The sequence below is a fragment of the Opisthocomus hoazin genome, chromosome 10 (assembly GCF_030867145.1).
Source record: "Opisthocomus hoazin isolate bOpiHoa1 chromosome 10, bOpiHoa1.hap1, whole genome shotgun sequence".
NCBI lineage: Eukaryota > Metazoa > Chordata > Aves > Opisthocomiformes > Opisthocomidae > Opisthocomus > Opisthocomus hoazin.
The window spans coordinates 16,438,931-16,463,051 of record NC_134423.1 but is presented as its reverse complement, the minus strand read 5'-3'; the positions used below and the strand labels follow the sequence as shown (position 1 = coordinate 16,463,051).

Sequence of the window (24,121 nt, the reverse complement as noted above, 5' to 3'; positions counted from 1 at the left end):
TTTCTGTAAATATTAGTAAAGGCATTTCCCCTCAAACAACTCGAAGAATGATTTAATCTATTTTTTAAAAAGTTTTGTTTTTAAAAACATATCACTGCGCATATTTTACTGATCTGGAAAACTGGTCAGTTTGTTGCTGATATTTACTTGCAGACTGAACATTTTATAAATAAATTGTGACCAGCATATCTTGTAAGAGAAACAAATGCACAACCTCTACAGAACAAAATACAGGCCTCTCTACATACACTTTATGTTCGAAAACATATTTTATATTTTATTCAGATTTACCTGACTTACAGTCAATTTATATTATACTCCTGAATACTGTCTCTGTAACAGCACAGAAGCTGGAAGAATAAAGTAATCTCTAAGGCAGAGGGACTTACAAATCGGCTGGAGTTGTTGTTCCGTACAGTTTTTGCATTCCCAAAGGCCTCCAGTAAAGGGTTGGACTGTAGAATAATATCTTTAACATGCTAAAATTTTAGGAAACAAGAGAAATAGAGATTCAGAAATAGATACTTTTAAAGTTCTTACAGATTTTCTAGAAAACCATGACATCCAAATTATATATTACAAAAACAAGAAAGCCTGCATCTGCAAGAAATCCTCTTGATCAGATAAGGAATCAAATCTGTCTTTTTTTTAAGAGCTGCTAGTTCCTATTTTTTGAAGAAAATCTTACAAAACTGAACAAAACGCCTGAGGCTAAAAACTGGTCCTTCTATTCACAGTTCTGCCAAGCTGCACAGCCAATAAATTGATCTGTTTTTTTCATCATCTTGATTTTAAACCATCTCTTTCTTCCACATAAGCATTTAAATCTTGTTGGGGGTCTGGAACCACAACCAATGAAGACACAGCAGCATGAAATTTAGCAACCTGCTCAGCAACCTGTTTCGGAAGCAATGATGCTGCTATCTAGCTGTCTTAGAAAACAACAAAGTGTGTTACTATTGTCTCTTTGTCTTCTTCTAGGAGTTGGAATTATGGACAAGATATTAGCTGTGGAACAAACCCAATGCATGTTGGATTGTGAAGAGAAGACTGAATTTTATTTCAAAAGAAATGCTCAAGGCAACTTACCAACTTCATCAACTGTTACTCTGTAATCACTAAGAATATTTTTAATTTTGTACAGAAAGCTGGAATCTTTTAAATAAAACACAGTATTTTCTTATAAAGTATGATTATATTTATTCCGAAAATAACATAATGCATACTTTCTCTGGATCATTCTCTTGGTTACTGAATTATTCTCTGCAATGTTCCCAGAACACTGTTGCACAAAACTAAGCAGAAAGAATATACTCAACATCAGAGACTGCAATAAAGCAAAAAATAACAGTAAGCACTCAAAAAGAGCAGACCGATAAAAGCAGCTACTACCTACCTATCACTGCCTATCAGTCAATGAACTACATTGTAACATCATTAAGGGAATTTTTATGGCTAATTCACTCAATTAGCTTTAGTTAATAGGTTTCGATAGGTAGACCAGACACTGATAGTATAGTTATTAACAAAAGCAACTATTTGTTGTTTCAGCTAGCTTTCAGATACTCTAATTCGACTAGATTACCTCACAAAACACAATGAAGATCCTCGTGTTGGCTCTCTGAGGTATGCATACAAATTGGATTTAATGGAAGTGACAAAACCCCCAGTGCAGTTTTCAACTGAATGCCATCACAGGAAGAAAAATACCACACATCTACTAAAAGGAGATTGGCTGTCGTTCTTCATCTGGTTAAGAACAGTAATTGAAGTACCTTTTACCCCTCAACAAACAAAAAAAAATTTGGAGACATCATTCAGCATGAGAGCTACAAAAGTTTTCACAGAGATGATTCTGCTTCTGTGGATTTCCCTCCTATGGCTCCCACCACACAGGCAGCCCAGCAATCTGCAAGCAAGCAGTTCACTGTCCACTTCAGTTGTCTCTCTGCTGTTGAGGGCTTGTATGTATTTCTTAGCTGCTCACCCACAAGCTTCTTCAGTAGAGTGCTTCATGACTGCCAGTGTCTGCCAAGACGGACCTTTGTCATTTGACCTCTGAAGTAAATCTTTAGACTATGCTTATACTTCAGTACTACTCTGGACCAACTCACCTGTACTTTAGGGCCACCTCCTGAAATTTTGGAGACATAACTCATGATATATTTAGCAGCTACAGTCTTTCCAGCACCACTTTCCCCACTAGGAAGAAAGGAAGACAAAAATGTACCTGTTAGTTTTCAAATAACTCTACAATGGAGTAATTTGACGTTTATCTTCTTCAAACAAGATTAGGTACCTTAACAATGAATAATAACAAATATACATCATATTTACATCAGGTAAGCTGGTAATATGTAGACTGTGGTATAGTATTGTAGCATGGTACTTGGATATGTGAGTAAATAATTCTGAATATGTCATCTTGCATGGACACTAGAACCCTTATGGGACTTCAAAGTCAGAAAATTATGTAAAGTGAGAAATAAATACACTTTAACCAAGATGCTCAAAAGAGAGCAAGTGTCATACAGACTCAATTCCCATCCAAATTTAGTGGGATTTCAGATCTTAACACAAAAACTCGTTCGAAAATCCAAGCTTTGAATGCCACACCAGATACCTACTTCGTTTCAAGAGTCTTTTGTTTTAGGTGTTCCTGAATGAAATAATGAGACATTATTAATCACATCCTGAATGACGGAAGAACTACCTTCCTGTTCCTATGCCTCTTCACACAGGGTACAAGAAGTCTTAATATTCCACACTAGCTTTCACAATTCCTTCCTTCCATTATAATACTTCACATCCACGGTGAATAATGTTTACAACATCAGTAGATTTGCTTTCTCGCGATTAGTAAGCTTCTCAAGAGGGAAAGAAGACTGGCATGCCAGACAATCTAACCTCATGCTTTGTTTCATATCTTAAAGCTGACTTAATTTCAACAGAATTCCTCCAGACCTACGTAAATCTTGGTGTAAGTCAGCTTTGACCTTAACGAATTTACCCTGACATGAACAACTATACTAATACAAAAAAACCAGCACATGGATGTTGGTTCAATGTTCTAAAGATCACTGAAGATGGCTGTCTGAAACACTCTTTTTCTTGTGTGAAAATCTGCGCTACCTTTTACGCTCCTGACTAATTTCAGTGAATGTTGTTGACTCTCCTATCCTGGGCCTACATTCCTGGATATGGATCAAATGTACATCTTTTCCTGCACAAATTTTAGCTACGTCTGCCAGAGAAACATCAGCATGTCCTGCACAAGAACAGGACTTGAGAACGAGGCTACAAGAACGTCAGCTCACAGCTCCTTATCAGCATGAGCAATGGAGACATTTCCAAAAGTTTAATTCTGAAAAAGTTCCCCAAACTGCCAAGCGGCAAATACCATTTTACATCTTTAAAGCTTCCAAACAGTAAAGACTTGGGTTTTTTTCTTCTTTTCCCAGAAATGTTTTCATGCTTTTGTCTTCTCCTGACTGCAGTTTTACAGATCAAACAGGAAACTTGAAAAGGTGAAAAGAAACTTCTCCTCTGTCAAGTGCAGACCACGGTTTTTCTTATTCCAAGTCATATTTTCCTAAGTATTAAGAAGAAAGTCTGTATGATTGGTATCTACTAAGTTCACAAGGACAGTCAGTCTGCTGGATGGCAAACTGTATTTAGCAGTTCAAATCAGAAATAGCTCATAATTAAAATAATATTTCTTTGAAATTTCCTCACAGTAAATTTGCTCATCCTGTTATGAAAGTGGACAGACAAACCAGTGTGGACCAAATCATACTCTTGAGTTTATATATGCAGTTTTCAGCTGAACACAGAGGAAGATCTGGGGCAAATACTGAACGAATTTGATCAGGTATTATTTATGTAACACATTTATGTAAGGTGTTCTTTGACGTATAAATTATCCTTCTCCTCTTAATTCAAATTAAGTGTGGCTTATACTTCTCATTGCGCAGTGTCTGCCATGGGTATTGACCTGGAGGAATATAGTTCCATTTCATTGTTAGTCTCTGTTTCAATAGAAGTGGTCCTTTGTATCAAATTAATTTGTCCAAAAGTCTGCCTTTTGGAGTTTGCTTTAGATTTATGCATGCATATGATTTTTTTGAGTTTTATGCTTTTCTTGATCAGAGACCAGTAAACTGCTCCTATTAAATTAGAATAAAACAGGATGATGTATTATTTACGAAACAAAGTAACTTTATCTGATGGGATGGTATCTCGCCCTCAGCAAAGCTCACGTAGTCAACTGTAACAGGGAAATTGTGGCATTGCTGCCAAAAGATTCTCATACAGAAGCTTTTTCACGTGTATCTTACTGCTCTGATGCTATTAAAATTATTTTAAGAAGATGTAAGAACCATTTTCCAGCTTGGTAGTTTTAAGTATGTTGGAAGTACAGAGGTTTTTAAAGGTCAAAAAAATTATAATGGCTTAAAGTGGATTGTGGTACTGACAATCTTCTCAGTGACTCTGCTTACTAAAAATAATTACAACTCAACCACTAGCAAAAAAGACAATGCTTTGAAAAACACTGTTTCTTCTAGTACTATTTGCTCCTTCAGAAAAGTGACATTTTGTTCAGCAAAGTCAATTAACAGAATCACAGAATCACAGAATGGTAGGGGTTGGAAGGGACCTCTGTGGGTCATCTAGTCCAACCCTCCTGCTGAAGCAGGGTTGCCTACAGCAGGCTGCACAGGACCTTGTCCAGGCGGGTCTTGAATATCTCCAGAGAAGGAGACTCCACAACCTCCCTGGGCAGCCTGTTCCAGTGCTCCGTCACCCTCAGAGGGAAGAAATTCTTCCTCATGTTCAGGTGGAACTTCCTGTGCTTCAGTTTGTGCCCATTGCCTCTTGTCCTGTTGCTGGGCACTACTGAAAAGAGCTTGGCCCCATCCTCCTGACACCCACCCTTGAGATATTGGTAAGTATATATTAGGTCCCCTCTCAGCCTTCTCTTCTTCAGGCTGAACAAGCCCAGCTCCCTCAGCCTCTCCTCGTAGGAGAGATGCTCCAGTCCCCTCACCATCCTTGTAGCCCTCCGCTGGACTCTCTCCAGTAGCTCTTCATCTTTCTTGAAGTGGGGAGCCCAGAACTGGACAGAGTACTCCAGATGAGGCCTCACTAAGGCAGTGTAGAGGGGAAGGAGAACCAGAATCAGCCTACAGGGAGAAAATTTTTTGCTCCTTCCTTCCTTCCCAGAGGAAATATAATCAGTCAGTAGAGCAGGCAAGGAAGACCTGATACGTAACCTCATTGTTCTCTCTAACACGAGTCTGAGTGACATTTAATACAGTATCCCTGGCTGTAGAATAATACAAGTAATACTTACCTACATTGCCAGGACAATGTAGAAATTTTAATAACAAATATTTATAAAGAACTCTTCAATCTGCCAGCAAAGAACATTTCATATATAAAATACTCTGATGTGTTTGGGTAAGCTTTTTAGTTTGTTTACACAGAAAATTTCCTTTCTCTAATTATGTTCAGAGAAACCTCAGTAGCGTAACTTCAGTGAAATACTGTTCTAATTTAGAGCTTTTACCTAACTTTTCTTACTGCATTAGGCTTATGTTTCTACCACTTCCTCATTAAAATTCAACCATATTTCCAGTTAGATTCTGTACAGACGTTTTAGAATGAGCAGTCATCTGAGTCTCTGGAAAGCTGAGATGCAGAAGCTGACTAGAAATCTCACGTTAAATTTTGAACTTAAAGAGACTTCAGATAGACAGGACTTGTTCACTAAAAACTGTTGGGGTGGTAAAATGATCTCTTCTTTACCATATACTTGTCGTATTTAAGAAGCATTGTCTTTTCAGGTATGCAGTGATCATACATAGCTTTACTGAACTCAAATGTTGCCACATGGATGTAAAATGTAAACTGAAATTACAGACAAGGACTGAAAAACTCCTTTAAAGCAACTGCAACATCTCCTGGCAGAGATCACAGAAAGAAAGTGAAAATAAAGCCCTCAACTTCATAGAAACATAAAATCTTAAGAACACGCTGAAGAAACACATTTATTGCTACATAATGGAAAAATACTAATCATCACCTCCAGTCTCTTAATTAAAGGACAATGATAGTCCAGAAGGAATTAAAAGTCACAACAGACAATCCTTCGTAATTAAAATCTTGATTGGACAACTCCTTGTTGATAGCTTGGAAAGGCCACCATTTCAAGGGAATAAGAAATGCAAACAGTCTGCTGTAGTAGAAATTTATGAGCTTGGTTCAGTAGAGGCTTAAAGTAAGTATCATGCCTTGGTGAAACATTAACTTAATGAGAAATCAAACTCCAGCATAATGCATTACTCATACAAGGAAACTTCCTTTGTAATTCTGCGCAGTGCATACAAAATGAGGGCAGAAGACTGCGGGTACTGCTCCCTCCTCCCACCTAAGCACGCACTCTGCACCTGCACTCAGCCCAGCCAGAATCCAGCCCATGAATAACCTCATTGTTTACACTGTTAACAGCCATTCAAAACAGCTCATGGCTCCTCAGCTATAATTAGACTTGCGTAGATGTAATTTTCTTAATGCATATGCATATATGCTGCAATGACTCCACTAATGAAACAGGCCTCCCCAGCCCTAGAATGGTTGTTTAGTAACAGTTTTTCCTTTTAAACTAGTATTATTACATAAAAAGTTTATTTTTGGTTGCTATCTATTCAGCCTTTCAGAGAACTGTGTTTTCTTTTGGATCTGTTTTCCTAGTTCATTCACTGACTTATTGAAGGGGATCAGCTTTTCCTATCAGTGTCTACACGCATTATTTGGAATTCTGGAATTAAACATCTTGCAAAATGGGCGTGTGATCTTCACACACACAGAGGTTCCTGACTACAGCAGGACACTACACGGACCTTCGTTCACCTGCCTGGAAATCTATGCCTAGCCTCTAGGAATGCACGTTCCCTCCCAGATCTGGAGGCAGATGCCACAGGTGCCCAAATGACACCATGTAGGAAGACACAGATATGCACGAACCCCTTCTCCATCACCCTTGTGTCTCCATTCCTGAGACTCCACGTGCACCACAAGCCAGAAGCAGCCTTTTTGACCTGAGTGTGAATCAGTCCAGTCTACACCTTATTTCTTACCTTGTCTCTTTGCAAACCTTTCTTTAGGGGGGGGGAAATCTGCTGTCTTGAGGGGGCAAAAGAAGGAAAAACCTGGACTTGTTTCTGTACTAGCTTGCTCTGTTCCTTCTGTTCTACCAGCGATTTTCAGTCGATTTCAGACTAGCTGCAAAGTAGAGAAGCAAACCACCAGCTCATAATAACCATATTGTTATCATCACTCATTTTCCAGGACACATTTTTACGGCAAAAACTATGGTTCACTGAAACGCAAAGGTTCATTTGAAACTGCTTAGGTTCAGCAGACTTCTCTGGAACTGAAGACAGACAGACAGAACTGCATCTCAAGTTGTTGAGAATCATGAGTTTAGGAGTGAAACACTCAATTCACTCAAAAGCTACACCACCTTGGGAGCTTCTAGTCTGCCAGCAATTTTGGTGCCCTCTGGTCTATGAAATAAAACGTAAGCAAACAAATTCCAAACTTCAAGAAACTTCATTCTTAAGCCAGCTCTAGTCATTAGAAACTGTGATGACATCAAAATCAGAAAATACCGAAAGTATCTAAACAGTTTAAATCAAATGTGGTCGAAAGGATTAAAAATATCAACCAAACAAAATCAGTTTTGTGAATGGCTGAGTTACTCGATTTCATAAAAATAATTTCTAAGTGTTCCAAAATGTCAAATACCATCATGAGAACTACCTGTAACTAGTCAGCAGTTTTCACAGTGTTTGTAATAAGAATAATCATAAGAAAAATAAATGTGTAGAAAAGAAAGGAAGAGGAATTCTCTGAAATGTCCCTGGCACACATGATTTCTCTTGTTTTAGTCTTGCAGCAGATTCTGAGTAGGCTGTGCAGACACACAGAGAAAATTCACTCTGCACATACAAAATGCAGACACTCCAAAGAGCACATCATCCACCACTCAAGCACAAGAATTCTCACATGAATTTAAACCTGTAAGTCTGCATCTCAGCTCTCTGAAAATGTGACCCTCTGCATTCACTGCACTTTGGGGCATTAGCGATGGATCAAAAAATATGTTTTTGAATCACAGTTCACCACAGTTTAAAGGTTTTCACTATAAATTTAGCTTCATGTGAAACATCCCAGGCTCTGTTCAAAAAGCAAGATAAATTGCAACTTTACCCATTCCTAACAGGTCTGAACTTGACTAAATGGGACTGGTAACTGCAGCATGGCAACAGGCATCAGTTTTCCATGCAGAAACAATGCAGATATATGACAGGTAGGAATATGAGCTCTGGGCTTTTTGTTATATATGGCACCTCGCTGTAGCCAGGGGCCAAGGAACAGGGAGGCCCTTACAGGCGCACAGCTCAGTGTAGCAAACTGTTAATGCCCAGCTGACCCTCCCACACGTAAAATCAACAGTTTCAACAAACTTACATACACTTTGCTGATACCAGGAGGGACACACCTGTGCAGTTTTCCACTGTAACATGTCACCCAGGAAAGCTCTGCCTGGACGACCCGCAGGCATAGATTCAAACAAATAAAATAGTGACTGTAACTTTCAAACAATTATTCCTCACAAGCTTTCATGGCAGCTCATCCGTGAGATATATCCATATGACATTAATTTTCACAGTGGATCATTCAGTAGGGTACAGGATCACTTGCACATGAAGCACCGCCACATATAAGACCCACACACTAAACCCGGTTCCTTACAACGCTCCTGCGACAACATTAAATTACTAAGTGGCCGAAAACAATGACAGTTTCCCTTCAAATCATTTTTTCTTTTACTCCTCTTTCTTTTCCCTAGTTCTTAGGAAAGTCTCATAGACCAGTGGTCTCCAAATGCTTTGGATCACACACACCATCATTAAAAAAATGCCTGAGCATACACTCCCAATGTATGTACACAATTTATCTATTTACAAATTACACAGATCTACCACTGAAGGTCTAATATTTTCTTCCCACATGCCGACAGATTTCAATGCATAGCCCCAGTGATGCATGCACCCCACTGTGAAGTGCAGTTCCAGGTGCACTGAAGAACTCCTGAAGTTTTCTATGTAAGAAGGAAAGTCAGAAGACATATAGTGTATCAGCTGAAATACCGTGCAGTTCTTGTTCTCTGCACGCTTTCTTTTATCATACATCATCTATAAGCCCACAGACGAGAACGTATCTCTGGACTTAAAACTCACTTTGGGACTTTAGTAATGCCTGTTATTAAAAGTTCAAGAATAATTCTACAATGAATTCCCTTAGCCTAATAATTAAAATAGATTAATCGTGAAGACAAAATTAACTTTCCAGTATTTCTCTCCTCCTTTTGTCTCTGACCAAATGCAAGGAAAATTCCAAAAGGAACAAAAGTACACTTAGTTTTAACAGGGAGGTAAAAAAGAAATAGTACTAAAAGCAGAGTATGGTAAATGCAGTCAATGTGAGAATGTTGGATTTAACAGTATCTCAGTATCTGTGGTTGCTATAGCTGTTAATCCATCTCTCTCGTACTCGTTCAAGCTATTGCAGTTTCGGTATTGGGCATGAAGCTGGCTATGTGAGAAAGAGATTTCTTATGATTACGCTATCATCAGAAATTCACTGGAAAACAAAAGGGAGGGTCAGAAAGTACTTATCTATCCTACAAAATCCAAAAATGTTCAGTGGTCATGGACATAGAAGGTTTTTATTGATATAATAAACGTAAACTTCTCTGCTTCTTGAAGTTAAAAAACCAAAAGATTATTTTATTTTTTTACAGATCTTTTTCTTACCTAATAATGACACACTGATTTTCTCTGTCAATAATCATGTTTCTGTACATGCTGTCAGCCAGCGCATAAATGTGTGGTGGGTTTTCATATTGTGCCTAGGAGGGGAAACAGAGAATAATTTTTCAACACAGCAATAAACAATGCAGAAAGAGCAATACGAATTTTTATTTAAATTGGAAGAAATATTTTCCTGGAAAAAGAATTCTGAATCCCACTTTATACTGAATTTTCCCCAGGAATTGTTTTGTTCGCTTAATAAAAACAAACCAAAGTCTCTGGGTTATGTTACTGATCTTTCTCTCATCCATAATTTTCTCCTAAACTATCATAAACACTCTGTTCTAAAAATGGTCTGTGCTTGAAATATATTACTTGTCCAAGAGAAACCCACATAATTTAAGTCTATTCCACCAGTGGACATATGCTAACAATAAACTACCTACACCGCTACACAAAGCCTGGTGCTGTATGTCTCATTTTCATCTACTGAATCCATTCAGACTGAATTGTTCCACGAATCTACAGACATGGCCAACTCGACCAGAGTGGGAAACTGAATTTTAAGTCCCTAATGTCCTTGTGCTGACTCTCTTCAAGCTACATTTTCTAAAGTGGCATCTAATGTTGGCATCTCATTTTTTTTAATTGTTCTTGTACACTTTGGGAGTCCTCAAGTCATAGTACTCAAACCCACTAATGGCCGTTTTGTATTGTGCACAACACTTAAAGCACACAATAGCTTAAAAACTGCCTTTGCAGGAGGAGGGACGTGTCAGGGAGAGACACCTGATATGGATTAGAGTTAATCAATCTAAGTATTCTGCTGAAATATGAATCTTATGTTCCAGGGAATTAAATCTGCAGACTCAATATACGGTAATGGATATCGGGCCAGTTCTCCCAGGCTAATACCACACTACCAAAATCTAGAAACTAACGCTTCCAAGGGTTTAACTGTGTAGAATAATATTTAGATGCCCCTGAATACTGCAGTACATTTTAGACCACTTTACTTACTGCTCCTTGGTACATTTCAATTTCCTTTTCCCCGAAATATGGCATTTGCTTGAAAGGATTCACAGAGATTAACACAGAGCCAATATACGTCTGTATTCAGAAGAAGTTAAGGTAACCACAGTTTTCATAAATTATTATCTTAGCACTAGTGACTGCCAAACAATTTTGCCATCTATTACATAATACAGCACAGCTTCAAGTAATAGTAAAAAACCCACCGCTTGCAACAATTGTCAATAAAAATGAGATTAGCAGGCTAACAAGAATATAAACATTTCATTCAATGGGATACTTTCATATTATCAAAACATTTATTTTAGGACGAGCTAAGTATAGAAACATGTATTAGAGGCCCAAACACAACACATCTTGAATACAAATACAGAAAGGAAATGGCATACTTAAACTGTTTTACTCCTTTGTAACTGAGAAGGCTGCATTGTCAGTATTAGCAAAGATTGTTTTGACCTTTGCAGAGTGTAGCACAGTGACACATTCTGATCTCACAGAGATAGTGCTGAGCATGCACAGTTGGGACGGAAACAGCCACTACTGAGCTAAATCAGACAATTACTCAGCTGCATGTACTAGTGGGGGAGCTAAGGGAATTAGGTAATTCACTATGTGGTGTTATTTTGTGAGTGTAACTATTAACAGTCCCTACGAGTCTTATCCTGCAGGTTGCCCTATAAGACGACACTCAGTTTCAAGTCATTATTAGTCCCCGGAAAGCTTTTTTGCAACATTTTGAATGTTAGCATTTCACCTTTCTGCATTCAGCTGCATATGTACCTACACTTACAAAATACTTTAGAAACCTTTGGAATCAGAATTGCAGTACACATACATGAAGCAACTGATACTACTTTACAGGTAGGACTGGTTCATTGAACTGGGAGTTAGCAGGGTACCCACGTCAGTGAGTCCAAAATGTTGTACTGCAGGTTTCATTTTACACTCTGGAACTGTTCACAGACAAGCTTACTGTCTAAGCTTTCCATACAAAAGTAGAAAAATTAGCAAAATTATCCTGCTGGATTATCCTGCGTAGGAATCTATTTCGGTGCCACAGCACAAAATGGTAACATGTTAGAGAAGAAGTACAACTCCGTGAACACAGTTTCTGTACTGTTAATTTGCAATGCTGCCTTCATAGATTTTTAAATTTAACTCAAGGAAGAATGACAACATCTGGATCTCAAATATGATAAATCAAGCATTCATTGTGTCAGTATAAACATTCGAAGCAACAGTTTTCTGTTGGTAAACAATACCAGCATTTTCCGGGATGATTCGGTAATCTCTATGCAGCATAGCACACAGAAACATTTATTCATGGGTGGACATGCAAACAATTGAAAGATTCAAGAGATGATCTCCATTTTAGAATGAAAAGCCTTCGCAGAACTGCAAAAGGAATCCTTTCTCCCTAAACAAAGGAATTATAATGCTTTAACAGAAAACTCTGATCCCTCATGTGACCACCAGCCCCTTGGAAAACATACTTATTCCTGCTTCAGCAGAAAGACCATCTCCATGTTAATCACACTTACGTTCACAAGAAAAAACAGCATAAAACCTTTTCTTGAGCATAGAGCACTTTGGGAATGTACTGCATGGAAGATGCAGCATCCCATAGGGACAAAAGCGCTCATGTCACTAACAGGAAGAGCGCGATGGTTTGCCCCAATACTATAGTTTGACAAATACTGCGCAACTTTACCATGTTTCTGTAAGGCAAATTTAATAATGGTGTGGTACTTTATTGAACGGAGGATCCAAACCCATGTGCATACACATATTAAAAACCTCTTCAGTTTGGGATGGAAATGTCAGCACAACTGCAACACTACTTTTCCTCTATCAGTCCTTGCTAAATTGAGCTGCTACTTAGCTCTTAACCATCTGAATATATGGAAATAACCAGGAGATGTTATATTTCCTTCCCTTTCTGCTAAAAAAAGTTAAACTCTTTAAGGAAACTATGCTCCAGATACAGCTAGGAAGTACAAAAACCCAGCTACAGCAGAAGAAACAATATCACTTTCTCGTACATAATCATATTGACTAGCGTTCACCAAATTCATTATTGTAGCTCATGCTACATCATGAAAGCTAAAAATGAAATACTGACTATTCTTACCTCAAGGAATTTCTTTCATACGAAATCCCCTCCCCACCCTCCAAGAAAAGAAAGGCAAACCTTTGGTGCTGAAATCTGTTTTTCTTTTTCACAGAATCACAGAATAGTAGGGGTTGGAAGGGACCTCTGTGGGTCATCTAGTCCAACCCCCCTACCAAAGCAGGGTCACCTACAGCAGGCTGCACAGGACCTTGTCCAGATATGTTCAGGTATTTAAATCTTCCATGTTTTCATTAATCATAGAAAAAAAAATTTAAAGTGCAAAAAACACTGTAGATTTGCAGACGTTCATCTGTTTCCATCAGCCCATGATTCACAGTATTAACAATTTCAGAATAAGTTGTAAATGGGGTTATATCACAGAACAAATGCTATTTTGAAAGCATTAGAATTTGGGAGGTACAGAACACAACATGGTATCAACACACTTATATACGCCTTAAACCTATTATTTCTTGCTCTTGGAAGTAGCATTACTGCAGTAGCTTCAGGGGACACGTGGACATACACATACATAGAGCTACAGGCCTATCTTCAACAATGACAAGAACAATTCCAAACATCAAAAGGAGTATCTTAAAGTAATTTTTCAGATCTTAATTTCAACCCTCATCATTAGCTCTGTTTACAAAGCATTTTGTGTAATCTCAGGTGAATGTCACATAAAATGTTCAGCACCTTTGAGTAATCTGCCTAAATAAAATACATACATGTAATTAGTTTCACATTGGCTCATCAAGTGCACAGGGCCCTGCAAAAATAACACTATAAAGGATACAAAAATATAATCATCCATGTATCGTTTCTTTAGATTCTCCACTATGGAATCCTCTGTGATTTTGGAAAGAAGGACCATATCATCCACTCCACTGTGCTTGATATTGTGGCTCTGCCAGTGATATCTGTAGTGTCCTTTGCTGCCCTGCAGGAAAGCATAATAAGCATCAAAAAGGTTACTACGTCTCTCATTAGCATTAAATAACTGAAAACAATCTATTCAAATCCCAACTTCCAACATGTTCCTCTTTCATTGAAGTCTACTCCTTGATCCAGGCATTGTACACAAGCATATACAAATGATGTCAACTGACTTGCCTCTGAACTATTAAAGAATTAAACAGCTCTCAAAAATTAAAAGGTAATTCCATGGGATTTTGTGAATGTCTATGCACAGAACGGATTTCAGATGGTAGACATTTCTAAATCTAGCAGAAAGAAACCACAATTATTCCAACCGAGATGCAGTTATTAGAAGCCAAAGATGCAAAAATTACACTGCTACAGTGCAACTACTACTAGTGAGGATAATTACCACCTGAACTATGAAATTGGGTACAGTGGATTCTCCATCCTTTACAGTCTTTTAAGTCAAACCTGCACATACGCTGTTACTCAAATGGAAGCTGTGAGCCTGATGCAGTAAGTATTCAGTGATGTTCTGTACATTATGTTACACAGCTTGTCAGCTTCATGTCTTAACAGTCCCTTCTGATCTGTTAGTCACCACGCTGAACTGACATCCAAATAGATATTCTCTCCCCACACATACAGACTGCTATTTCAGGATGCTACTGAAAACCTGTGACATTTCAAGCTGTACCACTTGAAATCAAAATCTGTTTTTTTCCAGCCAATTTGAACAGCAGTTATGTTCTATGGATACACCCACAACAAATTTAAAGCCAGTCTAGATCAATGCTATCAATTCAGCTATAAATCTGGTCTCCAAACCTATTTTCTGTAGCCTGGCAAATAATGCTAACGGAGTTCTGCCCTCTTGCCTTTTTGCACTTTCATTTTTGTTTACACAATACTGAAATTAGTGATGCTGGAATTAATACCTTAATTAATAGAATATCTTAATTAATAGAATATCTCCTTCTCTGGAGATATTCAAGACCCGCCTGGACAAGGTCCTGTGCAGCCTGCTGTAGGTGACCCTGCTTCGGCGGGGGGGTTGGACTAGATGACCCACAGAGGTCCCTTCCAACCCCTACTATTCTGTGATTCTGTGATTCTGTAATACATTTTACACTGAGAAGTTATCGAGTGTGCTGTCAAGGAAGATGTGACCAACACAATAGCAATTCTGTGTATTCCTCTCATTTTTTAATACCACAATTTCAAACAATGTGATTTAGCTACACTGCTCTCATGTATGTTATGGGATCAAGTCATATTCATCAGAATACAAGCACTTTATTATTATAAAGTATTTTGCAGAATAAAATAATACATAAATTTACAGATTAAAAAAGAAAATTTAGGTACTTTGAACACTTTGGCTGCACTCAAGTATTTTGAAATGGGACATCAGCAATTTACAGAAATGTAATTTTTGTGTGTACACACTTCTGCCCTAGCAAATGACCTGTGCAACTGTACTAACACAAAAGTGCATCTGTTGAACTGCTTCCTCGTGTAAATAGTCAAACACCTGTACCAACACAAAGCATAGGTGTGGGAACTACAAATGGAGTCTGGGGAGCACAAGGTTCTTATTTTAAGCTGGGCTGGTGTTCATTAAACTAGTCTCAGACTACATTTTTTCCACAAACTTCACTGCATCTATTAGGGGGAAAACCCAATAAAAACTTATGAGGACATAGATTTAATGCACAATTAATTAGCAAATGGAGTCAGACCTATAGATTAGCCTCATCTCAACCTGACATAAAAACCAAGGACCAACTGAATTGTTATCTTAAGTTAAACTGACTTACATTAAAACCAGACCCATTTTACCACTGCAGACAGCACAGAACTTGTAGGCTTTATGTGTTTTCTACTGTCTCCAGCCATTGCTACCACTGACGCAGCTCCATCACTGCTAACGCCGAAGAACAGTTGCAAACTTCAATTAGAAGACTGCTTTTAAATATAATACAGCAGAGGTAAATATGTCTGAAAACACACGATCTCAGCAATTTTCTTGAACAGCCACAACCTTACATGAGCCGCCATAAAATAACAATCTTAAACCAGCTTAGTCTGCCTGAACCTTGTCAATTTCATATTCGCACAACGGAAGCAGGCATTTGGAAGCACTGAGAAAATGAGGGAACCAATTAATTTTTGGAAATTGTTATGAAACATGTGACTGAAAAAATCAGTTGAAGGTCGAGTTATTGGAGAAAACATTAGTCCAACAGAGAAGCATAATTTCCTTCAGTGTACTCATCAGCTATTTGTGATATTACACTTGGAAAAAGGAACTGGCAGGATGGACAAAAAGGTACAGTATCAAAATAAACAGAGAATTACATTCTTCACAAAGCTATACAGAACATGGTTTAGTATCAGACAATTGAGTAAGCTCCAGAAAATGAGTAAGGAATGAGAGTGGTAAAAGAATCAAGCTTCCCACTGGAAGCAGTGGCATCAGACCCATCAAATTCAATGAGAAGAGGACAAAGCTCACAAAGCCACGGGATACATGGAAAATGTGCACACAGTTTGCAAAACAGCAGGCTTTATAAAAGTCAGTGACTGTTGCTGACTATGATCAAGCCACACACACTACCAGGCCAAAGGGTTCTTTACCAAAAGCAATGCAAACCAGCACGCAAGCAAGAGAGGCAGCAGCAGGCAGGCTCAGCTTGCCCTGAGAACAGCTCTCCCCAGCACTTACACACTGCTTTAACATGCAGCTGTAATCAGATCCGAGTACTATAGTATCACATACAGTCAAATGGAAAAGGATGCAGATAGATTTAATAAAAAGGTAGCAGCCTAAATATTCAAGAAAGCAACTACATGGAAGACAGCTGAGAGTGGTGGCACTAAGTAGTTCACATTAATATTGTATCACATTTTAAATGGCACTTTCTATCAGTAGTTTGGGACTACTTTTTTCCCCTTAAAGCATGGCCTTACATGCAAATATACAGAGAAGCAGCAAATGATCACCAGATCATTGTCAGACTTCTCGCTAGGATCTAGACATAAATCCAAGCTTTAGTAGTGCCTACCTGTATCTGTGGTTAAATTTTGCTGTCACTCTCCCTTCTCCAGGACCTAACACCAGTTGGCTGGCCATGCACAGTGGCTAGCACCTCCTTGGTCTGGGCAACCAAACAGGGAGCGCTGTTTCTATAGGACACCACCTACCCCCAAGTTCTTGCTCTTCCAAGTATGAGTGATGACTACAGAGTCTAACCTGAATTTATCAACTTCAGTCACTTCCAACTAGTAGTATAACCATGTCCAGCTAACAGTTAACTAGTTTTTATACAGTTTTGAAACTAAAAAAAAAATAATATTGTCAGAAACCATGTGAAAAAAACCTGCATATCATAGAAGTTGTGAAAGCAACTCTTCACATTTCCTCAGGCTGCGTATTTCCCAAAGGTGAAGGATATACTCCTAAAAATTACAATGCTTACAATTGCTCACATTGCAAACACTAATGACTTGTTCTTCTTGCACATTTCTTGAGAATTTAAACTTTATTTTAGTTAGAGCTTTCTACCATCCACATAAAAATGCACTACTCCAATCTGGAGACAATTTACACCTGCAGTAGTTACCTGGTGTCCACTTTAACTTAAACCTGCTTGGCAGGGAGGACTCGGACTAATTCACTCAGCTGCTAATTGTCCTCTGGTGCCCTTCACACAACACACTTTCCCTTCCACTCCTCTCCACCTGCTCCAGGGACAGTCTGGGTCTCCTGGGACTGACCAGGAACTTCAGGACCAGCAGAACAAGGGCCTGTAGAGATGCCCCACTCCCCTATGTCAGCACTAGCCACAGCGAGGACTCAGTAACTCAAACCGAGCTTCCCTGTGGCATGGTCAGATCTGGGCAAATAGAGAGGCTCCAAGCTTGCGGTCCATCTCTGGGCCTAGCCGTGCAGTTCAGATGTCAGCAAATAGCAACTTGGCTTCTACTAGATTTTCTCAGCAAAAGATGTGATCTAACTGTACAGTAAATAAGCAAATTAAGTCTTTGTGTCAGCACTAACAATGCCTAAGCAACCGAAAAAAGATGAGCTCGGCAGACTAGGAAAAACACAAAAAAAAACCCCAATACACACCAACAGCCTGCTCAAAGCCATAGAAGTGGAAACGCGAGTGTCGAAGGGTCTGGCTGCCAGGCAGGCTGCAGGCTCTCCCTCAGCTTCAAACCCTGCACCTGATGCTGCACAGGGCACAGAGGCTGGGCTGGCAAAGCTGCAATTAAAGGTGTGTACTGCATTGCTGTCAGCTGTTATTATTCATTTGGTTGCTGGTTTAGGCTCAAAATCAGATCTGCTTTGCACTGACAAGAATAATATTTCTGAGTCACAAGATGACCCTGTGAGCTAGGAGCCTACTGCTTCCGAGCCGTACTGCTTCAGGAGCACATACACACCTACCACCCAGCTCCAGCCTGGGCAGCACCATCCTCTCCATCTCAACACCTTCATTATCTTCAGCATCCAAACAACCAAGACGCTAAGCAACCTAAAAAATTAATTCTACTCTCACTTTGTACATCTCCCTTAACACACACTCATTAACAGATTAAGACAAGAGAGGGCATGTAAAATACTTTCTACGTACTAAATATTGTCTATACTTTCTGTACTACTTTTGGTATGATATGGTTAAAGCATATTATTGTTTTGTTTGGAATGAATATTGATGAGACATTTATTTACAGAACTTTTTTTTTGCTGCCCTCCACCTTGTGTGGAGCAACTGCTGGTTTCTTGGTTTTGCCTTTGTATATTTTTACATTATCCTAAGCAACATGTATTTGATGTGGCTATAAAAAGATTGAGTCATGCTGTGTCACAACAGGGTTTTCTTTTAACTGGGGAAAAAAGCAAATATTTTTGTATTTCAAGCTGTTTAAAAATAGTATGTCTAAAAATAAAGCACTGAAAACAAGGGATCAGAAGAGACTGCATATTCTGCCCCTGAGAAAGAGCCTTGTCTCCTTCTCTCTAGCAGAACTCTGTCAAAGCTACAACCTACACCCGATAAATAATTATTCTTGGTTCCCATGAAGGGAAAAATTGCCATCCTGAATCCCTGACAGCTTTTTTCAGCAGCAAACATCAATCTTCCATCACAGTGCAGAAGGGATTCTCAGCCTCCATAGTGGGAGTGAGAGTGTCAAATGATCACAAGCACGACCTTGTATTTCCCTTCTCAGCTATGACAGAGTACTACTGCATAAAGTCCTTGCAGTTTTGGAGGCATGCGTCTATCTACTCAAATTTAGTATTGTATTCATAATACTAATGATACACAGCCATCATCTTAACCAAAGATGTCACAAAACTGAAAAAGCTGCACACCATTTACTCTGACATCACTGCTTCTACAACGGAGGCGTATCACTAGTCTCATACGTGCATGATTTGTACCAGTTTTTCCATCCAGCAAGAAAAAACCCACAACTTTTTGCAATGGTATCATCCGTCAAAATAGCAGACTCTTACAATCCACTTACAGGAATCTTTCACATATTTCTATAAAGTGAAAGAGTCTAGTGTTCTCAGTGGAGAATATTGCAGAAATACTTAATGTGAATTCTGGTCCTTGACTGGGATAATCAAAACCGAGAAACCACAGTCTACAAAAGTGCTCCAAAATCACTCTTGTACATCTAACGTTAGAAAAAAATAGAGATATTGGCCATAATGGTGTGACCATATTTCAGAAAGGAAATTAAAGGACGACAGCAGAAGCAGCTAGATGGACAAAGATAAAAGGCAAATTATTTAACATGAGGGAAATATTAAGGGAGACAAAAAGCAGTCCTTTAAGATTTGCGGAAATAGCAAAGCCAAAAATACCAAGCATCTAGCTGTAGGACAGACATTTTATACAGAGAACTAAAAATACCAAAAACACATTAAGAAATGGAAAATACTAGCAGGTTAATATCCCAAAAACCACAGCTACGGAAATAAAATACTGAGAAAAATATTTCTGAAGGGAAGAGTCGTCATTTCTCACTGTTTGCTCTCAGGCAGGGGTGGATTCAGCCCAACGTGACTAGAAGGACTGACTCCAGGGCTGGTTGCAGGTGGCAGACGGGAGATCCGCGTTGGCCAAACGCTTGCTCCCATCAGCTCCTGTGCGGCTGCTGCCTGCCCCAGGGCAGCTCCCCACCATCACCTCCTGCTCCCGGCCCTGGAGCCGGGAGCAGCCACGGCTCTACCTCCCTGCAGGCACCGCCAGCGCCGCGAAGAGGGGAAGAGACAGAAACTAGACCTTGCTGACCTGAATAGCAAATGCATGCTTGTAACACAATACAAGTTATGGGAATGTGAGATGTCTACAGCGTATACACACCATGCTCATTTTCAGGAGTCAGAAAAGACACCAGTGTTCTTGTAAGATAAATAACAGAGCATTACCAAAATAGAAGTCACTTCAGTGTTTGACTATGAGGATCATGTATTGCACCAGTATTAATTTTCACTAATATTTTTAAAAGTTCATTTTTAAAAAGGCACAGCTACTTGACAGAACAAGATAAGGATGGGAGCAAGCTTAACAAGCAGATCATGCTAACATGTGAAAGTTTCTGACAAAACTTACAGAGACAATGGGCAGATAAGTATTTAATGAACTGTAAATTCATGTTTGGTTACCCCACAGCGTTTTGGGTGGCTGCGGCCTAATGCTCCAAGAAATAATCTTCTCAAAGAAACGCAATACTGTTAACTACTTAACATGGTCGACTTGCTCTTAGACATTAACTGCCTTACTTCACTTACTGAGCTGTCTCCAGAGCTGTGCTAAGTTTGACTTGTTCCCCATGGCACGAGTAGCAAAATTTCCTGTGACCGTGGTGGATTAAGGACAGGCCTTGCAATAGCAACATTTAGTCAATAAATATACATATGCACACACACACCCCCCCACAGCAACCGTTTTACCGAGCAGCATCCATGCACACTAACTCTTGATCTGTAAATTGTATACACAGTTTGCATCTCCATATGCTTATTGTGTAAGTTAAGGAAATGCAAGAGAATAATTACAACAAACAGTTTCATTTTGGCTCTATCAGTCCTTAACATAAAATTAGGTTTTATACGTGCCACTCTTCTCCATTAAAAACAGGTTTCAACGGGTTTGTCCAATCATACATTTTGCATATAATAGTACAAAATACTGTACATTTTAACCCAAACTTGCTATCACTGTTCCATACAGTATTCAAGTTCATTTTGGCACCTGTACAATATAGGAGCATATATATGTATATGAACTTTTTCTTCCCTCCTTCAGTGTCACTACAAAAAAAAAAGGATGAGGGCTGGTTCCTCCTCCCGGTATCTCCCTGGAAAAGAGATGCTGTGATATTATTTGCATACCACCTCCCCCAAAATGCTATGTAGCAACTGCCATCTCAGAGGCCAAAGATCACAAGATTTTTCACAGCTGCAATGACCCCCGAAGTCTCCTCCACCCCTTCAAGAACAAGAACATTATATTTTTTCTTTTTGGTTTTGTTTTGTTTGCTTGGTTTTTAAAACAACAGAAAACAATTGATGAATTTATTCTGAGCCTTCCTCTGTGTGTCACATTTACAAAAAATACTATGGTCTTTAATTGAAATATGTAGTTTGAAAACTCAATCAGTAAATTCAGACAAAATGCCACTACCCCTCCAATTGCACCAAACTGAAAATATTTTTCCTTGATCATCCTGAAACTAAACAAGAAACTGAAGTCAACTGGGAGCTCACCATTTGGTTTCCAGAGAGAGGAATCTCAGAAGAGCATGACTCAGAAGCTCTATGCATGGACCAGTGTCTCGCATACGCACTGCTAGAAGACAGCATTTTGATGCTGCATGGTACATGATATAGTGGTGCCAGATGAAGCTTTTGGAGAAAGGAAAACCAGCGGCACATTACAATAATGCCATCCCAGCCGTGTCCTGTTCTAGCTGACGTCAGCGCTCACTTCCCTGCCCCATCTCCTGGCTTTTGGAATCGCAGGCCTTAGCACCAAACGATGCCCCCAGGCCACAATCACCCCGGTGAATTCCTTTCTGCTCAGTCACTGCCCTCGTAGTACGGCTGCACTCCAACAGCAGCTGGAAGTCGGCTCTTCCTTTCCCCCTTCTACTGACCCTTTTGTTTCATGGTAAAATGAAGGTATGTGGTTGCTCATCAGACCAACACTGCCAAGACCCTAATCTGAGAGTCTGAGGCCAAGGTTTGTCCCCAGCAGCACCCCTGGTTGATGACTTTGTGACAGAGGGTTTTCTTGGAAAACAACTTCTCTGTGCAGTCTGACTACTCTCAGAGCCTCCAATTACCCTTTCAGCAGACTACGGGCACATCGATACTGCAGTTCACCAAGATAGCCGCTGAAAGCAGTTTAATGGCTGCTTAGCCCAGACTATCCACGTATCACCTCTCTGTATCTCTATCGTACTGTAACCACAGTGATGGAATTAGTTAATCATAAAGCACGAACAATGCTGCTATGTCCCTTGTACAGCCCTGCCCATCTGGACATTAGGTCTGGGAACAGAGGGTTTAGTCCCTAGGTAATCATTAATGTTAAACAATAATGGTGAAGGGGGATTTTTAATAGAAATAGCGTTACCAAATGATTGCAGGTGTATTTGTGGTACCTATCTATTGTGTGAATTAATTGAAGCAAAAAGTCATACAACTCTCCCCAAAGAAGTTAGTTTTAATTAAAACCAGCAGGTGCCTAGAACTGGTCAAGATGACCCGTGCCGCAGGGACAAGAGCCAGAAGAGGACTGAGTTTGCGCAGAAACTGTGATGAAGAGGATAAGCCTTCATCTTAGGACCCCCGACGACCACCACTAGGAGGCACTGCGCAAGTGCGGGTGGGAGGAGTGTATGAAAATGGACTGATTTGACTATGAAAGAAAGGGCTTATGTAATCAGATGAATATGTATATTTTGATCTATATAAACTGCACGGAAAGGGTATGGGGCATGCACATTCGGCGGAATTATCCCCCGTGCATCCGACGTCGCAATAAAGAATGCCTGCCTTTTAACACTACATTGGTGTTACGAGGTTTTATTCCCGGATTTTCGGTGACAGTACTGCTCCCTTTTCCACAAAGATACAGAGGTCTTAATGAGACAATGGCCACAGCATCTCCTCAGATATCATCACCTGGCACACAAGAGTGCATTTAGTAGCACAACCAGTAGATAACAGCTCCCACTCACTCCTTCAGACACCGGAGGATCTGCCTTTGCTGTTTCACTAATGCACAGAGAAGCTCAGTAGCCTTACACTGAGTTATACAATTTTTCTTTGTTAGCTACACAACAATGACCAAATACTTGCTATTATGCCTGGATTTTAATGCTACCTGCTCCTTCTGTCATGGTTTCCCTCTGCATAGACACGCAGCCCTCCCACAAAAGATTACTGGATTCAGGTGTACCAGTAAATATCAAGAGAAGAAAAATAACTATTTTAACCTTATTTTTAGCTGCAGATTTTGCTTCTTTTCATCTGTGCAGAATAGAAAATAAAAAGGATGGCAATATTTCTTAATTAATAATTAATATTTAAATTGATAAGTCATCAAGACACACTGAAGGATGAAAGGATAAATCAATACATTTTTGCAAGTATTAAAGATGTAGAAATCATTATAGTATTTGTAGAATTACCAGGAAATAAAACTGCTCCTGTTAAAGCACCACTTAGTTACTACTCCATTGTAACTAAATAGTATCATGAGTTACGACGAATCCACTGTCTGCAGCTACTGAATCAATTTCCAATTACATCCCTAGCACTTTTGAATGACTGAAAATATCTCATTCTCAACAACAAATGTTTATGTAATCAGTTCAATGTTTTGATTGTAGGTAGGAAGATACTATCCTCTAAAAGACACTTCTATCTCGCATTTCTAGTTACACCTCAATAAACTGTGACTTATCCTTGAAAAACATGCTCAATAGCAGTATCGCCAGTAATCACGAAGCACAACAAAAAGAGATGCCAAACTGTTAGTTTTGAATCTTTCCTTGAATTTAGTATAAAACTTCGTTAACTGTAATGTTATTCTCATCATAAAATATTTACTTCTCAGCAATGGATTCTATTGAAGTA

General features: G+C 39.2%; 1 protein-coding gene across 1 annotated transcript in view; it reads right to left on the bottom strand.

Annotated features, from left to right (window-relative positions):
• The window catches only part of MYO1E (myosin IE), a 92,639-nt gene that overhangs the window by 43,845 nt on the left and 24,673 nt on the right, over nucleotides 1-24,121 (bottom strand). Inside the window, exons 2-6 of the mRNA XM_075431324.1 lie at nucleotides 13,823-13,966; nucleotides 10,902-10,991; nucleotides 9,885-9,979; nucleotides 2,115-2,202; nucleotides 390-479 (exon numbers count right to left, since the gene is read on the bottom strand). Of these exons, the coding sequence (XP_075287439.1) occupies nucleotides 390-479; nucleotides 2,115-2,202; nucleotides 9,885-9,979; nucleotides 10,902-10,991; nucleotides 13,823-13,966 (507 nt within the window). The remainder of the gene's footprint in view (nucleotides 1-389; nucleotides 480-2,114; nucleotides 2,203-9,884; nucleotides 9,980-10,901; nucleotides 10,992-13,822; nucleotides 13,967-24,121) is intronic.